Below are 22804 nucleotides of genomic sequence, written 5' to 3' on the forward strand. Positions count from 1 at the left end.
ATTCTTTCGTAATAAATAAAGAGTTTTGAATTGTTAGTATTTAGTTTTATTATTATAACAATAATCACAACTCAAAATTATTTGACGGCATGTCTATACCTCATTAAACACTTCTTTAGAAAAATGGCACGTTGACCACCCCTGGAATAGTGTGCCTTTCTGACTATATTATTTTAATTCAGTCTGCGAGTAAGTAACCCGAGTTTATTTATTGTTAAATGAAAATATCTCCTCCTTTCATCTTTCCCCTATTTTGACGAATTAAATCCATCCTAACGCATGCGCTAAAGTACGGAGGGTTTTAGAATTCGTTAAAATAGCAAACAATAACTAATATTTTGTCCTGGCTTTCTTATATGTCTCTAAAAATGTGAAGTATAAAAATATCTTGCTGAAGAAATAACTGAAATTTTTAACAATCATTAAACTTGTTGAACCAGCAAGTTACCAATAGCGACTAGTTTGTAAAAAAAAAAAAAAAAAAAAAAAAAGAAAAAGAAAAAAAAAAAATCTTATTGATTTTAAATTTAGAATTTCATATTTTTTCTATTACATTTGCTTTATTTCTTACTCTTCTTCTTGGGATTTAGAGTGTTAATTTTTTTTTGAAATGTAAAATTAAAATACTTATTTTGAGATAAAGATACTATAATTTATTATAAGTAATAAAAAACTATTTATAAATGAAATACTTGAGTTTTGTGTGAAGTGAAAAGACCAACAAGTTTCTCTTCGATATTCACAAACAAAATTCACTTTGATGCATTAAGCCCAAAATTTGACATAAACCAAAAATATTGGTGTAGAAAAATCTAATATCAAATTTTATTCCCTTACTTTGTTTATTTTTTTAAACAAGATGCTCATATACACATGATTCTTATTTTAGGGTATAGAAGAGAACTCCAAGAGCACTAAAATGAAGATTCCTAAAAAAAATTTCAGAAGTTGAATATTTTAGCAATTTCTGTACCTTTCAAATTCCTAGGTGAAAGGAAAAGAGAGACAAATTAATTTGTGATATTATATGTATCTATAAGTGTACTATGATTTTTTCATAATTTTATTTTTTAAGAAACTTTTAATCTGTGTTCTTGAAGCTACCAACATTTTTTTTCAAGTAGCTTCTTCATCATGCCCTTAACTAGGATCATACAGAACAATAATAGGGTAGTAGAAATTTTAAATGTGGCTTTTTTCCCCCTCCAGATTTTTCCACATTTGTAAGTAAAATCTCTAGAAAAATTATTTTGATTAAAAAAGAATTTCCTTCAAATTTATCTAAAATAATTCTTAATTAATTTTCAAATCAAATTATGTCCAAATTTCATCTGTACAAAAATGCAGATACAGCAAACAATCACAGAACTTTTCTTAATTAAAAATTCATTTCACATTTTAAAAAAAAAGGGGGTAAGCATTATAAATATGCATGTGCTTAATAAAAAGAAATTGTGACAAAGAGAAAACACAGAATTTCAAAACAGAAATTTCTAATACAACCCAGAATTTTCACTAATTTTATTTTCAAATAGTACGAAAAAAAAAAAAAAAGTTAAATTGTTGACGAATTTAGATATTACAAACAAAACATGATAAATCATTGGTGAATTTTATATATTGTAAAAAAGATGGTAGCACTATATTTCTACAGTCCCTATATGTTAATTGGCCCTGCGAATGACCAATAAAGATAACCTACAAATTTTGAAATAATAGTGACGATCTATAGAATTAGTATTATTACTTTTAAAATAATAAATTTTTTTTTTTATTATTGTTTTTGCACCTCATTTGTATCCCATTTTCTCAATATTGTTTTTTTCTCTTTTTTAAAATCTAATAGGTGAGATTTAACAGAAAACAGATTAAATGAAAAAAATAGCCATCAAAGAAGATAGATAAACAATGTTTTTATTGATTTTGTCGCCCATATCATACATTAAAAGAAAATAAATAAGTGCACAAACACCCATATGTAATTTATAAACACACACACACACTAAGTTATGAAGAGATAAAGGCTGAAATGATTTGAAAACATCCATAAAATTTTTTGATCAAAATATTTGTACATTTTTCTCAATATTTTAAGTTTTCATAATGACGTACAACTGAATTCAAAACATAAAAGCTAACACTAAATTTCATACAAGATAAATCTTCTTGATAAATTTATGGTGACATTACTTTGTTTCATAGAGAATTATTCACAATTAGAAACAGATTTTAAAAAATTTCAATACTTTTTTTACGTTTTATGTTTGTAGCAACAGGTTAATAGGTTTAGAAATTCTGCTTTTATGTGCATGTTAAACATTCTTTTCACAAATACAAAATTTCTTGATAACTGTTAACAATGTAAAAGACCAATATGTTAAACAGATATCAAGTTAAACTACTTTGGCAAATTTTATGTGGAAAAATCTTTTAGATGTAACCTAGGCATTTCAAATTAAGACTACAATAATTTAAAGCACTATACATTTATATCTTTATAATGAGAGTAATTTTTTCCTCTCAATCTGTATTTACACGAATCTGGTATTCTACCATATATTGTTGTTGGTACTGAATTATATTGTAATCAATACTCCTTTATAGATATTGCATAATTTACAGATAAACTTGACAAATACAAATGGGTTTGATGTGAATGAACCAGATCAAAATTTACAACAACTAATTTTCAAGTCTGATTCTGAACTGTACAAAGTCCGGCGTAATAAACTTCGTTCGGTTTCATATAGTCACCAGTAATGTGCCTCATGATGTGGTAATCTTACAACACCTACTCCGCCACCTAAGCGCCTATAGTTCATGCTACCACATAATCTCCATTGATTTTGTTCAGGATCATAAACTTCTATGGTTTTTAAGTACGATGTGCCATCAAAGCCACCCACAGCATAAAGCAAACCATTGACAACTGCTAGGCCAACCTATAAAATTTATCATAAAAAAATATCAATTATAAATCACAGTCATCAGTTACATGTAAAGAAATAATAATTCTAATGCACTACACTCAAATTTTGGATAAGAAACTGAATTGAAATGGGAAAATTTAATCCTAAGAAATCTTGGTACATTCTTTATATAAAAATCATGAAGCACAAATCAAAATAAATAATTCCTACAATCAAACTGTGAGTAATGCCTATTTCACCTTAGGGAAGAGAGGGGGGGGGGGAGGAAACACATCTTAAAATAATAATAATTTTATCCATCATTTAAAAATATTATATATATTCTTTGAAAAATATTTTTATTTTTAAATATCTTTTTATATATTATAATGTATGAAAATAATATTTATAGTAAAATAAATATTTTACATACTATTTTAAAAAATATTTTAATTCAAAATCTAATTAAAGTGACTTTTGTAACTGTTGATGCAAGATTGAGCTTCGATTTATTAAGAATCATAAAAAGTAAACTCTTTTTACAGGGATTTCCTTTTTCAAAAGTATAAAAGCTGGTATGATTTTTACTTCTTCTTTTTAAGATTTGGTTGTCCTTTTTAAATCTGAATTTGCCTTGCTTTGCATGCAAAATACATTTAAAGAATTAAAATGATACAGTATCATATATTATGACATTGAAAGTAAGAATATTTAAAGACATAAACAGAAATGTTATATTTTTGCTACAAATGTAATTTTTCACGACATAATTAAAACTTTTTATTGTACTATGAGATGAAAAGTATCCAGAAACTTTCAGATTCATATATTTTTCCAAACTACTCCATAATGGCTAAAGGAACTGTCTTTTAACTTTGACCAATTAATAAAACTAAATAAATAAAATAAACTCACATCTTATTGTCAAAATGTGGCCAAACAGCATTTAGAGAATCAGACAGAAATTAATGAAGAATAAAATATTTTTGCTTCATCCTCTTTCATAAAAAGTTGTTAACGACAACCAAATTTTATCAATGCTTTTGTTTACTGTGAGCAATACTTACAAGCATTTTTGTAAGAATATCACACATATACAGGAAGTTAACTGACAAAGTATAATTGAAATATTATAATTACAAGAAAATTCTATAAACATGTAAAGAATAATGAGTATTCATAGTAAATAACTTTCAATTGTGCATATATGAAATAAAGCATTTTTTTTTCTTTTCATTTTACAATTTCAAAGCCAGATATATAAGAAAACATATATAAAAATTCTACTCATATACCATTTAGACTCAGAAAGATAATAGCATTGCAGTTTAGTTTAGTTTTCATATACAAGAAGCTGTAAAATATTGGCATCCCTTAAAAAATTATAAAGTTGACTTTATTGTGCTAAATCATAAAACTTGAATTTTTGCATGGTTATAATAAATTCTATAATATATTAAAAATGTACAAAATGCCTTTTTATGTTTATAAATTATGTAAAAGAATATGGTAATTTAGGCATTATAAATAAATGTTTTATTATATTGTTCATCATAAATATAATGTACATACATAAGGCTTCTAATATTATGAAAATAAAGAAAAAAAATAATGAAATATTATGTTTTGTTTTCTCACAAATGTGTTAATTACTAATATGGGATGAGACCATATTATACGGATAAGTTCTTCATTAATTAAACTGACTTGCACAAAACCTTGATCTGGGAATTTCATCACTTTGAATTTAACATTCCAATTCATTCCAAAATTAAAATTATAATAACCCACATCAGTGGCACAGTTTGTCAGCTTTCACTTACAAGAATGGTGTGCAATTTCGGCTGTAAAAAAATAAAATTCCCTAAGGGATATTCTTTAAGGAAGAATATTCTTCCTTAAAGAGTATCAGATATTTTTTGTAGCAAACAGTAACTTCATCTTCTATTAGGAATACTCTGCAGGATAAAGATGTATAAGAATTTTTAATAATATCACAAATTAAATTACTTAACATTAGAAGTTTAATATTTTTGCAAATAATAATGAATAATATTACTATACTTTATATTACGAAAATTTATAAATATGAAAAGGTATTCAGCACATTTTGATTATTTAAATATTTTATGTTTAAAAATTATGTTTTAAAAATGCAAAATTGTGAAAACTTTCATCCTTTTAACTTCTCTTAGAGAGATATTTAGATTTAGCTCACAGCAATGCTATATTTATTTTTCTGTCTTTTAACTGTATTTAAGTGAAATTTTCATATACTGCCCTAAATAAGTTATCATTTGCACATGTACAATTAAAATTTATTCACTAAAAATACTCACAATTCTTCAAATATTTATAGAATTCTCTTCAAATTCAATAAATCTCCAAATTTTCTATTATTTGTCTAAAAACTTAGCATTTTATATGCAAAATATTCCCACTTTACGTAAAAATATCGTCTTGAATTAGCCCAATATTTTAATGGCATTAATAAATAAAATTATTGATGAAAGTTGCAAGCATTATCAGATTTTATACAAATAGAGGGAACATTTTATTTTTCATTAATTTGTATCCAGTTCCACCAAATGCCATCATGATTGAAGCTTCATTGTAAAATGCTAGCAGAAATCTATTATTTAAATTATCGAAGTTTAATAACAGCTTGACCAGCCAGTCTGGTAAAATTCAGAAAAAAAAAAGTACAAATCCAAAATTTTTTTGACATATTTGATCATTTAAAGTAAATGATAAATGCAATTTATAAGCAGCTTTAAAATTCTTTTTATCATTGTTTACTGCCAAATATTGAGAGCCCTATTTAAATTGCTAATCTAGCAACAACCTTAAATAACACTTTTCGAATAACAGGAATCCACCATTCTGAATTGAAATAAAATGCAATTGTAATGCCAACTGTCTCTTTCTATGAATTCCACTTAATGGCAAATATGGGCACATCGTTTCTCTCAAATAGTTATGATTCAAATAATACTTCAAAATTCTTAGCCAATAATCTTTCATCTAATCCAAATAATATGTCAAGATAAAATTGATTTGTAAATTATGATAGTGACTGAACTCTCTTCCCATTAGGAAGTATAAATTTCCAAAAGGGAACTTTCACATACATCTGTGCATAAAGTCAGTCTTTACTTGCTGAGTTGCTATTAATAATAATAATTTCTCATTATCTTTTAAGGGGGAAAATACATATATAATAATAAAAGGAAATATCAAAATCCATATTTTTAAATTTGCATATGCTTAAAACAACAGGCAATTGTCCAGTACTAAAAATTAAAAAAAATTTTAATGTATAAGAAGCCTTTTAAATAAGATATAAAATATTCTTTAATCAATTAACAACTAACAAGAAACTGACTAAATTTAAAGACATTGTAGAGCTCTGAAAGTAGCTGTGCTAAATAATTGGCCAAATATACTTTTTTTAAAACTATAAAAATAATATTAGCAATTAACAATTAAAATCCTATATTTTCTCTAGAATTTGTCAATTTTCAAAATATTATTTAGGTTATTATTATGAAGCAGAATTACTGAAAAATTGGATCAACATACCCCTGATCTACGAGAAGTCATTGCCACTATAGGTTGCCACTGATTTGTTTGTGGATTGTACCTTTCTGCACTACTTAGTTCAGTTGTATCATCTCTTCCACCAACTGCATAGATCATGTTGTTGTATATTGCACATCCTAGGTGTTTTCTCCTGGTCCCCATTGACGCAACTGAACTCCATCTATTTGTTCGTGGGTCAAATCGCTCAACTGAAAAAATTTTCAAATTAAGAACATCAAAACTATTTATGATATTTAAGAGTAATATAACTATTGATCCAAAATACAGATAGTTTTACTGATTAATCATATCAGTTACTTTAATCAATATAATTTATCAAACAGCCATAAATAATATCTAATAAAAATTACAGTAAACATTTACATTTGAATTAAAAGTAATACTTCTGTTTTCTCATTTATATTTAAACATTTAAATCATTCCTGAATTATTCATTCTCAATCATTAATATATATAAATAATATTACTACCATAAGTATTTACTTTTAAATAACATAGAATAAACATATTTTGAATTTCCATTTAGTATCATCTTGGAAAGCCAGCAATTCAATACAATCTGAAGACAAATTCAAATTATTATGCATAACATCATTTTTAAAAAAAATCTATTTCACTATATTTAGAAGCCACTCCTCATACTTTTCATATTATCTAGAAATTAAGGTAACCTGCATACACACTACAAAGGTTTTATTTAAATTCATTTTAATAGGAAAGGATGTTTTGTGGTTACTATATATTCTTTGGAACTTCTTCCTATTCCGATTCTTCTTACTATATATTCTTGTCAATAAGTACTCTTTTGATCTAGATTTTAATTTATTATAATAACAGATAATTATAACAGTTCTAGTAATGTGTTTGTTAGTATTAATTAACTTAAAGACTGCTATGCCAGTTGTCGGCTATTTCATACATACAACAAATGCTGATTGAATGTTAATTTTCAAAAAGAAAAGTAAACTGAAAAAAAAATAGATTATTTTCAGATTTTTTAAATGAGTAAATAAAAGTTATTCAGAATTTTCAGAAGATTGAGACTATGTTATATTTTTTGGTATAAGTATGCATGTTAAATATTGCTTAATATAATTAGTTGCAAAATCTTTATGGGGAGGAAGAGCTTGAACTTGATTCAGGAAAAAGATTCTGCATTACAAAATTAAGTTTATTTTCAAAGGAGAAATCTGATTTTTCATTCATTAGGATGTAAATCTGAATTTCATTTCAAGGATATGTAACAGAATTTTTCTTACATTAATAAAAGTATCTATATTTCAAATATTTTTTCCAATGCTCTAAAAATACTTGGTTACAAATATTATCTAAATTCTGCAATATATTTTTGGAAAATGAGTATTAAAATATGTAGCTTAACATATAAGTTTTATTTTCTACTCAATTAATACTTTCAAGAATCATCATTTATGCAACTATGAATATTAAATTTTGTCTAAAAGCAAATTCTGAGTTTTTTTTTTTTTTTTTTTTTTGCTGTTTCATTTAAATATGATGCTGAAAACAATGAGGAATTGGTAATATAATTTAATCAGATATCTAAAATAATTACATTATGTTACATAATAAAATACACATTCAGTAAAAAATTTACTAAAACAAAAATTATATATAATGCAATTTTAAAATTTTACTCTGTATCATTTATTTCATGAAATAATAATTTTCCTCAAACATAAACATCCTTAAAGTTCTGTATACACTATACCTAAAATCTTAACCTTCCAGAATGACTATTTCAGATCTGCCTCATTTTGTTTAATGCATAGTTAATGAAGAACAGAAGAAAGTGTATTTTCTTTGAATTAATTAGCCTTTTTTATTGTATGTTGTTTATTAGTTTATGCATAATCAAAAAATTCATCGAATATTTTGAATAGGATCTATGAAATAAAAAAAACAACTTAAGTTTGGAAGTTCATAAATCAACTACTTGCCCCTAAATAAATAATGTCTTTTATCAGTTTTTTTTTTTTTTTTTTTTTTTTTTTACATTTTGATTTTGCTTTGATTTATTTATTTTTTGACAATGCATTAATAACAGTAATTTTAGATAGGATTTTAAGTATATTTTCTCTTTATTTTTTTATATCCATATATCAAAATCAAGTTATGGTATCTGCTTGGATCATTCAAACAATCAGAAGCTACAAAGATTATAAGCACATAAGTACAAGATGGCATTCTATGGTATCTATTTAAAACTAACAAAAATAATTTCAGAAATTGAAGCCATTGTTTAATACAGAAAGTTGATACAAATATATTTTGTATCACAAAACAATGGAGAAAATAAAGATATTAGAGCAAATTTTAGTTGTTAATATCAATTCCTTAAAAATTACATTCCAGGAATTTACATTTTCCTTTTTTAACACTCTCAAACATATAAGGTATCAAAATAAAAAATAAATGATTCACCAGAATTCAGAGGCGATGAACCATCTGATCCACCAACCGCATACAAGTATCCACCGAGAACTGCAACAGCAACACCTAATCTTTTGGTACTCATTGGTGCCACTTTAGACCATCGATTTGTTTGAGGATCGTATCTGTAATATTATTCAATTAGAAAATAACAGTACAATCTTCCTTTGTATAATAATTATCTTAATAATCAAATTTTTGAGAAAAATTACAAAATTTTACCTTTCAACAAAATTTAAACATGAGACTCCATCTTGCCCTCCAACTGCGTAAAGATATCCATCAAGAACTGCGACACCTACACTTGTACGACACGAACTAGTCGGAGCTACATCACAACTCCATTGGTTAGTTTGTGGATCATACCTAAAATTGGATTTACAAAAATGAAATAGCAAAACAAGTATATATGAAACAAATTACTAAAATACATATTAGATAATAACACTAAATCACTAGGTATTTGAAAAAATTCTATGCATATATCTTCCAATAACTGAAACTTTAGAAAGCAAGTACAAAAGTGCAAAATAAAATAAACAAATAATAACACAAAAAATATTTACTTTTAAAATGAAGTTAAAAGATTACAAGCAAATTTTGCATTCAACTGTAATATTATTAAAGATTTTAAAAACAAAGCAGCAAAATGATAAATTAATATTTTGTGATCAAATTAAAATTTTTTTTTTAACATTTCTGGTCTTTTATTTTAAAACCAAAACGTATAATTAACAGTAATTTACCTTTCAATACTATTTAAATATGATTGTCCATCATGACCTCCAACAGCATAAAGTAAGTCATTCAAAACAGCAACACCCACACCACATCTTCTCTTACTCATCGGTGCAGCCATTCGCCACTCATTAGTCTGAGGGTCATATCTCTCTACACTAGCTATGGCATCACCACTGCACCAGCCACCAACTATAAAACAAAAACAACTTTTCAAATATACATTTTCAAGAACGAAACACATAAACAGTAAAGATATTAAAATAGATTGTTTTGGTTGACATATCTCTCTCACTTTTTTTTTTTAATTCAGAAATACAATTTAAGCTAATTTTAAAGAATTAATAATTTTTGATGCAAGGGAAAAAAAATCCCTATTAATAGACAAGATTTATGAATGTTTTGGCAATTAAACTTAACTTTTATAATATGTTATTTATAAAAATATCTTTTTTGTATGACTATTAAAGACATATTTTTGGTGTTTCTATGCCATATTGTAATTTGCATTTGTTTTTTACATCAATTAATTCATTTTGCAGCCAAAGAATAAAATGGATTTAACTCAGAATGAAATCTGAAGCAAAATCTTGAATACAGAAATTGAATAATTGATATTTTGAATAAAAGCATAAAATTACACATGCAACTTTAAATTCAATTTACCAATAAATTAAGATAGAAATTTTTTTAAAAAAACAACATAATTTTTAAAGAAATATTATTAGCATGCGGTTGATATATTTTAGTATAGCATAAACAAATTACAAAAAAATAATGTCCCCGTCTTTTATTTTCAATAAATGCACGACTAAACAAGATTAAAATGTGAGATATTCATCTCTTCAGCTGAAAATGAACATTTAAATTTACTATAATAATAATAAAAAAAAATGAAATTTCATACTTCAAATACAAATATTTAAAAAGTAAGGACGAAAAATAAACGATGGAAGAGATTGAGATTCTTTACTTTTTTTTTACTTAAATTATTTACACTAGAAATAACTAATGAAACATTTATTGAGCATAAAAACAATACAACTAAATATGTTCATTGCATGTTACATTCTTCAGAAGTATAACAAAATGTTATGTCCCGTGAACAGTCATATTAAATTTCAAAATAATGATTTATATTTTACCAGCAAATAAAACTTCTCCCCTCCTCACAGGCTTTCGTGGTCTTGTTCTAGGACCCTGCATTAAAGGTCTTTCTTGGGGCAAAAGCAAATAGTTTTTAGCTTCGTCTACTAAGTCTCTACATGCTTCATCACTTTTTATTAGTAGGTCAGAACCAACAGTTCCTACAAGGAACTTTGGACTGAGAAGAGGAAGCCTCACATGTTGCAGAACCTATGAAGGACAATATAAAAACATAATAGACATAAATACACATTATCAATTTGGATTCTTTAAAAATTAATATATTCAGTAGATTGAGTTCTTCACACACACACACAAAAAAAAAAATTATTATTGTCTGACTTGAAAATTTTTTCTTACTTGAACAAAAATCTTATACTCAAAAAAACCAGAGGGGAAAAAACTATTCTACTTCTTTTCCTAAAAGCTGCTTTTAAATTAATAGATGAATGTCAATCATGACTATCAAAGTTAGATAGTAAAATTTTATACATAATAATTAATTCATTACTTTCTAATGAACCTAAGGTAACATAGATAAACATTTATTTATTTTTTTCAATTTTAAAATAATCTTTCTAAAAAAATAATAATTTCCAAAAGTAATCATAACTTGACTAGAATACTTCTTATTTAAACCTGAAACATATATTTTAAAGAGTTTAAAGTGAAGGCAAACTACAATTGTTTCTTCCTTTGTGTCTTTTTCTTTCTTTCCTTTCCCATTAATAATTTTCACAGCTATCTTTGACATATATATCTCTGATAGTAATATTAACAACGTATGAACCCTTAACACTTGTTTAAATAAAATTTAAATAATAGCAAACAGAATAACGGCAAATTGGCTAGCAAGGTTAACACGATACCATATTCAGATTTTTCAAAAATGTATCATAAATTATCAAATAATGAAAGGGTCTGCTTATATAACCTGAACAAGCAACCTTCCATACTTATTTCAATCACTATGTTTTAAAGTAGTTAATAAAAATCAAGAATTTCAATTTTTATAATTAATTGAAACGTGAAATACAAACTAATTATATTGGTTCAATTTTAACTAATTTATTTTTAAATTTAATTTCTACATTAGGATAAAAAATAAAGAAAATGTTATGAAGCTGATTTAATTTAAATGCACATCAATTTGATTCAAAATTCAAGTTTCATCTGAACTTTGTTCAGCCAACTTGGACATGAAGATTTTTTAATTGTAGCATATTCATAATCATAATAGAGACAATTAAAAGATATATATTTGATAATAAAAAAATAATAAAGTATAAGCAAGAAAATTAAACAATCTAAAATAATTTATATTAAAATTAGCAAAAACTTTTCACTATTAAAATGTGATAATATTGAAATATTTTTGACTACATATTAGAACTAAAATACAATGCAAGAAGTGAAACTTACCTGAGGTAAATGTTGCCTTCTTTCAGTAATATTATATTTTACCCATGACATAACTGCATTAAACACTTGTTCTTCACTTCGTACATTCAGTTCATCATTTGATATTATATCAATCAATTGATTAACTGGAAGTAACAAAAATTCTTCACTTTCCATAACCTAAGAGGAGGAAAAAACAATATCTAATAAATACTTTTTTTTTTCATAGTTGCTTCTCTGTATATAACACAGATGAAAAGACATGAATTCCTTTCACTACTTTTCCCACCTCCCTTTAAATTTCAGAAAAATAAATAAATAAATAAAAATAATTAACATGTCAATTTCCTCTATAATGAATATTCGCTATTCAGTGGCGGATTTTCAATTAGACAAGGTAATTACCATAGGCTGCTTTATTAAGAGGAATTCACAAGCAGGATGTTTTAAAATTTTTATTTTTCTAGCTGCTGAATAAAAAAAGTTTGTAAAAAGTACAAATTCAATTAATGATAAAATGTTAGGATAATATTAACTCTTTTTCAAGTATAATTAGATTTCTACATTTATGCTTTTTTAGAATATTTTTTAAAAACTCAAACTGCTTCAAAAATATTGATACAGATGTGAATGTCAAACAGCCGGTTCATAGACATAATAGATAAATAAAATAAATACATATTCAAAAAGTTAATAAACTCAAAAAAATATTAATTTAAAAAGTCATTAACATGTTAAAAACATAGCAAAATATGAAACAGCTTAAAATGTAAGCAGCTTATGAAAAGAGGGATTTCATAATACGTACTGAAAGGACAAAGAAAGACCTAAATGCGCCAGTTACTAATATGGTATGAATCACTATTTACACCTCATGAAATAAAGAGAATACATCTTTAAATTATCCTACGCACTTATGTAAATATAAAGAAGAGTTTTCATTTAATAATTTACAGAGAAAAAAAGTTTGAACAATTTTATAAATTCCATATTTTAAAATATTAAATTTGCCTTCTCAAAGTTCATTTTAAATATCAAAAAACAAAATATTGTTACCGCAATTCAAACCAAAATCACAAATCCATAAGTTCAATAAAAATGAAATTATTCAAAGAAACTATTATTTATTGAAAAACTAGAGAGAAAAAAATACTTTTCAATAATTTCATATAAGTAACATTAAAATTACTGAAAATTATTACTGTTAAGTTTTATCCAAAAATTTAAATAAAACTTAACAGTAATTTATATATAAATAAGCATTCGTTTTAAACCTATATTATAGTAAAATCATACATAATATTCTAGCAGTAGATTTATCACAGATGTAATTCCACCTAAATGAACTTGAGAATATTCAAATCTAAAGATTGCTCTTAAAAAAATTTCTGAGTATTGGCTACATTGCAAATAACATTAGAGATTTTCATTCAATTAAACCATTTCCAAATTTTGTGAAAATAAAGAAACTTACTTCTTGAAAATTATGCTGCGTAAATTTGTCAGCTATTCGAAGAAGTTCTCGACATGAATGGGTATCAGCAAAGGCTCGAATGCCAAGGCAATTTGAAGGATCTAGTTGTCTTTTCAAAAATTCACAACATACTTCTTGTATTTCAGCCATTTGTAAGAGGCAAGCTGCTGGTAGTAGGACCTGTACATTGTTTTCCTCCACAATTATATGAGAAGTATAAGCAAAATCTATAAGTAATTCCATGGCATGCTCATCTATATCTCTGATTGTCACCTAAGACAATAAAGTAGTTTCATATTAGTATATTGCTTAATGTCTTGGTTTATAATGTTACAAATGAAATGGAATTATTCATAATGCATCTAAGTTCTTTTTTGTTTGTTTACATAATTTAGAAGTTAAATGCGAGCTATATACAATTTGACACAATTAGAGACAAAGTAAAAACTTTAATAGAAATTTTAAAAAAATTTAAATTACATTTAATAAATAAAAAGTATGTCATATGTATAATTTTAAAAATATTTTTTACAATTTATCTAAAAAAAGTTTTAATTATGCTACAGTAAGAAAACCTTTTCACTAAAATTATCAATTTACAAATCCCGTTAAACTTATAAAAATAGAATAAAACAAAACAATATCATCTAAATGGGGGAAAAACATCAATTAAGTAATTCAAAAATGATAAGTAATGGAATTCATCAGAATTGATCTAGAAGCAAGTCCTAGCAAAATATCTTATATCTGAAGTGCATAAACTCAGGATGATAACAAATTTTCATCTATTACTCTATAAAACGCATTTTAATATGTTGCAACTTGTTTCTGATTGATACATAAGCGTCTGTTATTAAAACAAAAATAATTCAGCATTTCAATTCATTTGAACATCTTTGTAATGATATATTTCAAATTAAATGCTGTTATATATTGCTAGTTTTAAAAAAAATAGTAGTATTTTATTTATTTCACAGAAATAAAAATTTAAGCTTATATTATTAAAGATATTTTTATGTTAATAAAGCAAACAAAGCAAATCCAAAATAAAAATACAACACAGCATAATGCTTCATTATAATAAATTTTTAATGCACATGAATAATTATAAAGGACAGAGCACCAATTTCTTGGAGTAAATATTCAAACATCATTTAATTCATAGGATTTAGCTTATTTAGAAAATTTTTATTTTGTAAAATATTATACATGATATATCTTATCCTTTTATATGTGTCTTTATTTTAATATGTTTAAAGTTAATGTTTGATTCTGAAGCACTTACAGAGCAATTTAATTGAAACATTTCTCAGTAAAATCAGTGTAGTTGGTATCTAAGCAGATTATTATACAATATTTAGGAAAAAAAACTGAAAATTTGTTTTTATTTTGTAAATATATAATTGTAATCATAAGAATACAATTTACACAATTAAAACTATCATGTGTAAAAATACTTACTTCGGTTTGTCGGCTCTCAGCCAACTCACCAGTAAACATTGCATGAAAATAAGGAGAACATGCAGACAAGATAACCCTATGAGCAAATATTCTCCGTGTACCAACAATGAGGACAACATCACACAGTTCTCGATGTTTCCGAAGCAAATTGATTGCTTCCAATGTATGACGGGGATGTTTGTCTGAAGTGTATTCCAGACGAGCAGGAGAAGGAGGGCATTCCAAATCTGAATGCAGAATTTCTCCCATAATGATGGCCAGATCTAATTCTAAATAAAGATAAATCAATAATAATGTAAAAAATTAACAAAGTTCTAATCATAATATAATCAAACAAATAAAAAATAATATTATGACAAAAAAAAGTTAAAATGACCTAATACTAATAATGAGCATACAAATCAACATTTCTTTTACAACTGAATTTTTCAAACAATTTCATTTTAAGAAAAATCGATGGCTTTCGTGATTTTGAGATCCTGAAATAAATATGGATTGGGTCTCTCAATCTATATTTGTTCTAGACTATTCTCAATTAAACTTTTTCTGCTTGGTGAGTATATTTCTGAATGAAGAATGAAAAATAATGACATCAATTTATGAATTATACTTTTCATTAAAGAAAATTGCTTATATTAACATTAAGCATGAAAATTCTTGCAAAAAATAAAAATGAATTTGCTATCAATTATTTGCATTCAAAATATACCAAATGATTAAGCATATTACACAATTTTCCATTATGAAATCTGTTGGTATAACTTGAACTCATCTTTAATATATGCAGCTACAATTTATTGTTATTTCATTGCTTAAGTTTATATATGTCATACAGGAAATGAATCTGGCTAGATTTTATAACCTTGTAGCAATTTTTTTTTATCTACATATAAAGACACTGTATTGGGACAACCTGTATTTTGACAATATACTAGATAAAATGAATTTAGAGAATGATCTTAAGCTGGAGGCAAATAATGCATAAAAATTACCAAAAACTTTAAATCAAAAATCTTTTAGCGGGATATAGGGGAAAATGCTCTTATGTTACTAGTATAACTTTTTTGACGACTTCTTAAAATTAAATAATAAATATAATGAAACATAAAATCCTAAAAACTGTCAACCAGAACTCACCTACATTTAGACAGAAAAACTTGATACATAAAATTCTACCTAATAATGCTTTTGAAATAAAGATAAAACCATTTATTAGTAACACATGTAATTAATAAAAATAAATATTTTGAGAAATTATAAGGTATATATTTTTTTAGTTTATTGTTGGATTCTGAAATAATGAACTGATTGCTTATCTGTTAGAAAGCATAAAATCTTATATCAATGAGAAAAATGAATTTGAGAAACATTATACCATATACAAAACAAAATTGCTAAAAAAAAAGCAATAATCTTTTATAGTGCTTTATATCATCTTAGGAAGAAGGGGGGGGGGGAATGGAATTTGTATAGCATTTGGTTAGAAAGTTTTAAATAAATTTAATAAGAAGCAATGTTTTTCAGCATATTTACGAATGGGATTTTGGAGGAAAGATGGAAGAAAGGAATACATGTATTTTGTCTCTTTTTCATCTTAGAATGTTTAAATTATTGAATGAAGGACTTTTTAAGATACATGGTCATTACAGCTATTTTATTTAAAGAATACCACAATGATTATAAACAGTATCTAAAACTTCTTAAAATTCCAATATAACTTTACTACTTTAATCATAAAGAAGATTACTGATTAATTTCTGAGTCAGGGAGTCATTTTGTGTAGATCAGGTCTCAAGATTAATATTTATTCTACTATAACTAGGTTTCAACCAAAGAAATATAGCTGAATATATTTTACAGTTGATTATAATAATATAATTGTCAAATAATAATATAATCAATATAACTGTCAAAATATAAATAATTACAAAAAAAAAAAAAAAAAATGAAATGCATATAAGTTTAATTTTTAAATGCTTTAGAAGTAATATTTTCAAACATTTCATATATACCTTCAAGGCTGCAGTTTTACTAACAAAAGGTTTCTTTTCCTTCAAGTCATTATAAACCTGATTTTGTAGTTTTTCCACTCTGTCAAAAGAAAGGGGAAACTATGAATGACAAATAAAGCTTTATTACTATTAGTAAAATTTTTCATAGAATATAAAAATGACAAGAAAAAAAATTTATTTCTATTGAGTTGTACTTGAGTAAGAACAAGTAAGATAAGAGTGAGATTATAACTGTATCAAATTATGTATTCTTAGCAAACTGATATAAAAAATTTCTTAACCTTTCTTAGTTTATATTTTTAATTAAATAAAAAATGATAATTGCAAATGCAGATAATATCAAATAGTTTCAAATACATTCTTACTAAGCATAACAGGAAAAAAAAAAGAAAGAAAGAAAGACAGTCAATAAACTGTTTTTTTGTCGTCTTTTTTTATGCTATTTTATTTTCACACAATTTTTTTGTATATGAATTTTCAAGGTGTTGGCATTATAACACCATTGCACCATGTTTTCAACCAGTGTACATATATATATAATGCAATGCGTATGGTATACAATGTATGTATATAACACATCAATTCATTCTAATAATCCAAAACAAAATAATTAATATATTCCAAAAATAAATCAATGATATCTTCAAATGATTTTGAACCAGTTCATTACAAGAAGATGCTGATTTTGGATTATAACGAGTAATACCCACTTATTTGCATTTTGAAAATTTCGCCATGTTTAAAATAAAAAATTAAATTAAAAAAAATGTTTTCATGTGGAATTTCATTATTTATTTTATTTATACACTTTCTCATTATTTTGTAAGTCTTCAACTGATTTTCTAAGTAAAACTTTTATATGCAGTTCCCCTTCACAGCATAGAAAATTTCTTCTTTGATATGCAATTTCTGCTATGAAGTCTACCACACAAAATCTGTATAGTACTACATATCAATTAGATATTCACTGAAAAAAACATTAGGTTAAATAATCTAAAACTATTTTAATTAAGAAATTTACCAACCATAATTACAAAAAATTGGCAAATTTGTGAGAAATAATAAATAGAAAACCCCATTATCCATTGTTCTGGATCTCTAAACCTTTAGCTATGCCCCTGCAGCAAAAAGTTACAGCAATGTAATTTTTACAAAATTAAATCTTGCTAGATTTTTAGATATGAAAAAAAATAAAGAATTTATAAAGAATAATAATCACGAAATGACAAATGAAGAATTGGATGATCTTGCAACATGAGCAGACAGTGAAAGTATTGATAATGAAGAAATTTATAAAAATGCTACAATTCACAAATAGTTAAAAAAAAGTTATTAAGAAAGTATAGAAATCGGCTTTTGTAGTTAAGATTGACTTAAATGGAGGAAAAAGAGGTAGTATCATGAGAGGTATCAAAGTTTTACATATCTGTTCAATAATTGCTGCAAATGAAATTAATCAGTTTTGAAATAATAATAATAATTACAGCATGAATAATTTACTATGGAGTAATATCCTTTCAATTAATATTTTCCCATTTAATTACAATGCTATTAAGGTTTGCTGAAATTAGATATTCTTTCTTCATTTGAACTATACCTAGTACACTTTTTCAAAGGCAGATTAATTTAATGAAATCTGATTTAGCTGTAAGTGCAATGCATTATTGATGTATTCTTCATGTTTGTTAAAGGTTTACATGATTATACATGCAAGACTAAAAGCAAAATTTGAAAAAGGGCAATAAAATAAATATATATACACATACATATATAAAATACATAAAACATGTTACTTATAATAAACTACAAATTCTAGCATATGATAAATAATTTCAAAAAATATATTAAATATGCTATCCACTATGAAATACATAGAAAGTAAGCTTCCATTCAACTTTTTACCATTTGATACTTTTAAATTCAAATGAACAGATGAATGGAACACATATTCTCAAAACAAAAGACGGAAATATATAAGCATATTCTGAAAATAAAAATATTAAAACTCTTTTTACACAAATGCTGAAAATCTGTAATACTTTTCTGTAATAAAATAATCTATTAAATTTATCTATATTTTAAGGTAAAATATTTTTTGTAGCTATTAAAACTTTCTAATTGTAATACATTTGGCATAATTTTTAAATTTTAGCAAATTTATGACATTGTCTGTTTATGAAATATAATATTGAACACATGTTATTAATACAAATTTTTTTATTTGTTTACTAAATATAAAAAATTATTTTTCATCTTTCATTTATTCGTAAAAGTTTTATATGATAAAAACTCACTAACAAATTCTTTTAAGGTAGTATACATCAAATTTACTAGAAAGTACTGTTAACATGCTAGAAACAAATAACATTTCTGCATTCATGTAAAAATACCGCTGCTGAGAACAATTTAAAATAAGAATGAAAAGATATTTGTCAACAATAGCAGAATTATTTAATAATTTTAAATAATAAATTTTATGATTTTAAAACTAGAAAGATTACAGAAATGTGACAACTATAAAAATATTTATTTTAGTTACAGAAGTATATCAATCAAAAAAGTACAGAATCAAGAAAAGAATAATCAATCTATGATAGTTAAATGAAAATTAAGCAACTCATTACAAATCTTTCAGCTTATCTCAAATTATGATCAGAAAAAAATATTAACCATACAAAAATAATATGATATACAGGTGATTATTAAGGTGAAATTAAGAGAAGAATTATAAAATAGTTTATTTTTTTAACAAAAAAACTTTACAGAATTATTATATTTTTAAATGTGTCATACTCAGTAATGCATCTTTTTATGCATACAACATGCATCATAACAGAGCAACAAGTATGTTTTTACTTTTCGAAATAAAACAATACATAGAACGCTATATATGAAATTATATTAATTGAAAATATGCAAGAAAAGATGCAGAAAAGAAAATAATCACTGCAGTTTTATACTTGAGGTCAATAAACCAGAAAAAGAAACAAATTTTTTTTGGTCATTAAAATGAAAATAAATTTTGTATGTGGCTCAGAGATGTAAACTACTTTCATTAAATTATACTAGCTTTAATAGCAGATATTTTGCACAAAATTTAAAACAACAATTTAGAAACTTTTATGACATTTAAAACTGAAATCTGTCAAGATCATATGAATTAATTTAGTTCTGTTATGCATTGAAAAATAAGAACACCAATTTTGTTTCAGATAAAAATTCCACTATCTTCATTTAAAAATGCACGTATGTTTAAAAATTTATAATTTTTAACAAAAATGTTACCATTGGATTGAGAAACATCTTTCACTTACATTTGAAAAATATATGGTCACATAGAGCAAATATTCAGTTTCGACTTGCATTAAAATTCATAATGATTGAGACAATAATAAGAAACAAAATATAAAGTTAATGTTTGTATTTAAATAACATAGCAGCCAATTAATTTTCCACAATCGGTAACTTATTCACTACATTTTTATTTTATTTATTATTCACTGTCTTGTCTACACCAGTTTACTAACGCGGTTAGAGTTAATCAGAATTTGTTTAACGGATGGAATTGATATATTTCTTTCGAGGACAGAGATTGTGTTGAACTCGGATGAAAAAGATAAAAGAAATTTATATATGAGGTAGTTACCCCTTAATTTTCTTAAAGAATGATTAATAATCATTAGAGATTGAACTTTTGTCCAAACTCCAAAAGCTTCAGATATTCACCACGATGCTGTAAGGTCAGCCTTAAGAGGAGCGGAATCAGATGAAGAAAAGGGGAAAATATCATCAATAATAATAATAATTATTATTATTTGTAATCTTTTTTAGAGGTATGAGACGCGGGAGGATAGAACCTGGGACCTTTTGGTTAGCAGTCCAGTAACTAACCAATTATACCAAAACAACTGTTCGGGTACAAACGCTGTTACTGGCTTATATGCAATTCACCACACTTTTAAGAATACAAAGGTTTGAAATTAAGCTAGGGAAAAAGAATAGTAAGGGTGCTCTCTTCTGTACTTTCCGGTGTATTTACACAACATTACATGATATATGCTTATAAGGAATTATTTTCTATGATAAGTGTTAGAGTTTTGATTCTCTCCAGTGGAAAAAGGGGAAATTCTGTTCCCCTAACCAGATCTAGTCGAGACGCCGACGCGGCGACATGTACATACTCTCTCTCTCGTCTTTGTGTTGTGATGTATTTGTGTGATAGCTTAGAAATGTCCGTGTCCATATATGTGTGAAAATAAAACCTTCTAATTCTATAGTGTCATCCTTAGAGAGTTCCTGGCTTGCGTTAGTAGTATCCAAAAATTGAATTAGTGTTTTAGACATGTTTTTCTCAACCGACTGGAACAATAATTTGACACAAAATTGCACTTTTAGTCCCAAAATCCCATAACAGTTTTGATATATTGAAGTCATTGTGTTTTTGGATTATCGCGTTTATATGTTTCTGAAAGTGCAGACCAATAAATAGTCAATACGTTTTTGGATTTGGCTCAAACTTTGATAGGTGTATACACTATAGATATTAAATCTATACAGTAAATTTTATTTATCAAGTTCCCTTCATTTTGTAATTATCGAATTAATTTATATTCTGACAGACGAACTTTCTCTGAACAGATTTTATACAAAATTTGAAAGAAATCTGCAAATTTGGTGTTAAGACCGTATATCAAATTTCAACTATCTAGCTCAAAGCGTATTTTGAGTTATCTTTGTCACAGACAGACAGACGGACATTTTATAAAATTGTGTTTTTCGAATTCTTGGGAGTTCTAAAACGTAGAGGTTTGTGAAATTGAAAGAGTAATTGTTCGAATTTTTTGACAATTGCTACATATGGGAGAAAGTAAAAATAGCTGCTAAAATTATAAAACTTAAGTTTGCACTTTCTGAAAATTCATGCTTAACCAACTTTTAGTTCATTACTGGACTGGGTTAAAAATCAACACCTTCGAGAGGGTTTAATGTGAGGCCCCACTGGAAGCAGTTGCTAATAGCTTAAGGGTTAACCCCATGTTCATGCAGTCATTATCATTTGACATTCAAATAGTTTATTTTTTATATTTATTTATTATTTTTATGTTTCATTTAAGGTTTTTTATTTGATGGTTTATTTTTTTAATGCACGCACTAATTACCGTTCAATGTTTTCCGATCTCCATAAGGAAAGATTTTTTTTTCTTCTTTCGAACATTCAATTTCAGAAACTATTTTAATTAGAAAAATAATCCCTCTGGAAATTTTTTATGAATATACTGAATTTTGTGGTTCTCAAATTAAGAACTTCAAAGAAAAAAATTGAAGAAACTAAATTAATATTATTTCCTCTCTCTCTCTCTCTTTTTTTTTTTTTTTTTTTTTGTTATTGTTTCCTTTCTTAATACATGGTTTAACAAGTATTTTAACATATCTGCAAGTATCAAGTTCAGATGAAAATTTTGTAGGGCTATTTAGACTTTTAACGAAGTGGTGTATCAATACCACCTCTAGGTGATAATGGATGTAAACTAGTTTTGGTACAAATAATTTCTATATATTAGACAGACTATCTGAATATATAGACATTTTTCTATATTCAGACATTTTGT

The 22804-nt window shown here is 25.5% G+C and overlaps 1 protein-coding gene across 1 annotated transcript; it reads right to left on the reverse strand.

The window, feature by feature from the left end:
* Positions 1–1893: 1893 nt before the first annotated feature.
* LOC129963415 (kelch-like protein diablo) lies at positions 1894–20707 on the reverse strand. The gene is made up of 11 exons (XM_056077770.1): positions 20510–20707; positions 17196–17274; positions 15184–15452; positions 13723–13995; positions 12270–12428; positions 10847–11057; positions 9710–9893; positions 9186–9329; positions 8955–9088; positions 6492–6700; positions 1894–2942 (listed from the first exon to the last, which is right to left on the reverse strand). The coding sequence occupies exons 3-11, from the start codon at positions 15430–15432 to the stop codon at positions 2751–2753; spliced, it is 1755 nt and encodes a 584-aa protein (XP_055933745.1). The 5' UTR covers positions 15433–15452; positions 17196–17274; positions 20510–20707; the 3' UTR covers positions 1894–2750.
* Positions 20708–22804: the final 2097 nt, after the last annotated feature.

The sequence above is a fragment of the Argiope bruennichi genome, chromosome 3 (assembly GCF_947563725.1).
Source record: "Argiope bruennichi chromosome 3, qqArgBrue1.1, whole genome shotgun sequence".
NCBI classification, from domain to species: domain Eukaryota; kingdom Metazoa; phylum Arthropoda; class Arachnida; order Araneae; family Araneidae; genus Argiope; species Argiope bruennichi.

Bases quoted from the DNA above. Each gene is read 5' to 3' on its own strand.
- LOC129963415 (XM_056077770.1), bottom strand. From the start codon at position 15,432: ATGGGAGAAATTCTGCATTCAGATTTGGAATGCCCTCCTTCTCCTGCT. The intron at 9,894-10,846 runs GTAAAATATAAA...TTTGTTTTATAG, and splicing joins GGGAGAAGTTTTATTTGCTG to TTGGTGGCTGGTGCAGTGGT. The intron at 6,701-8,954 runs GTGAATCATTTA...AAATTTTTTCAG, and splicing joins TTCATCGCCTCTGAATTCTG to TTGAGCGATTTGACCCACGA.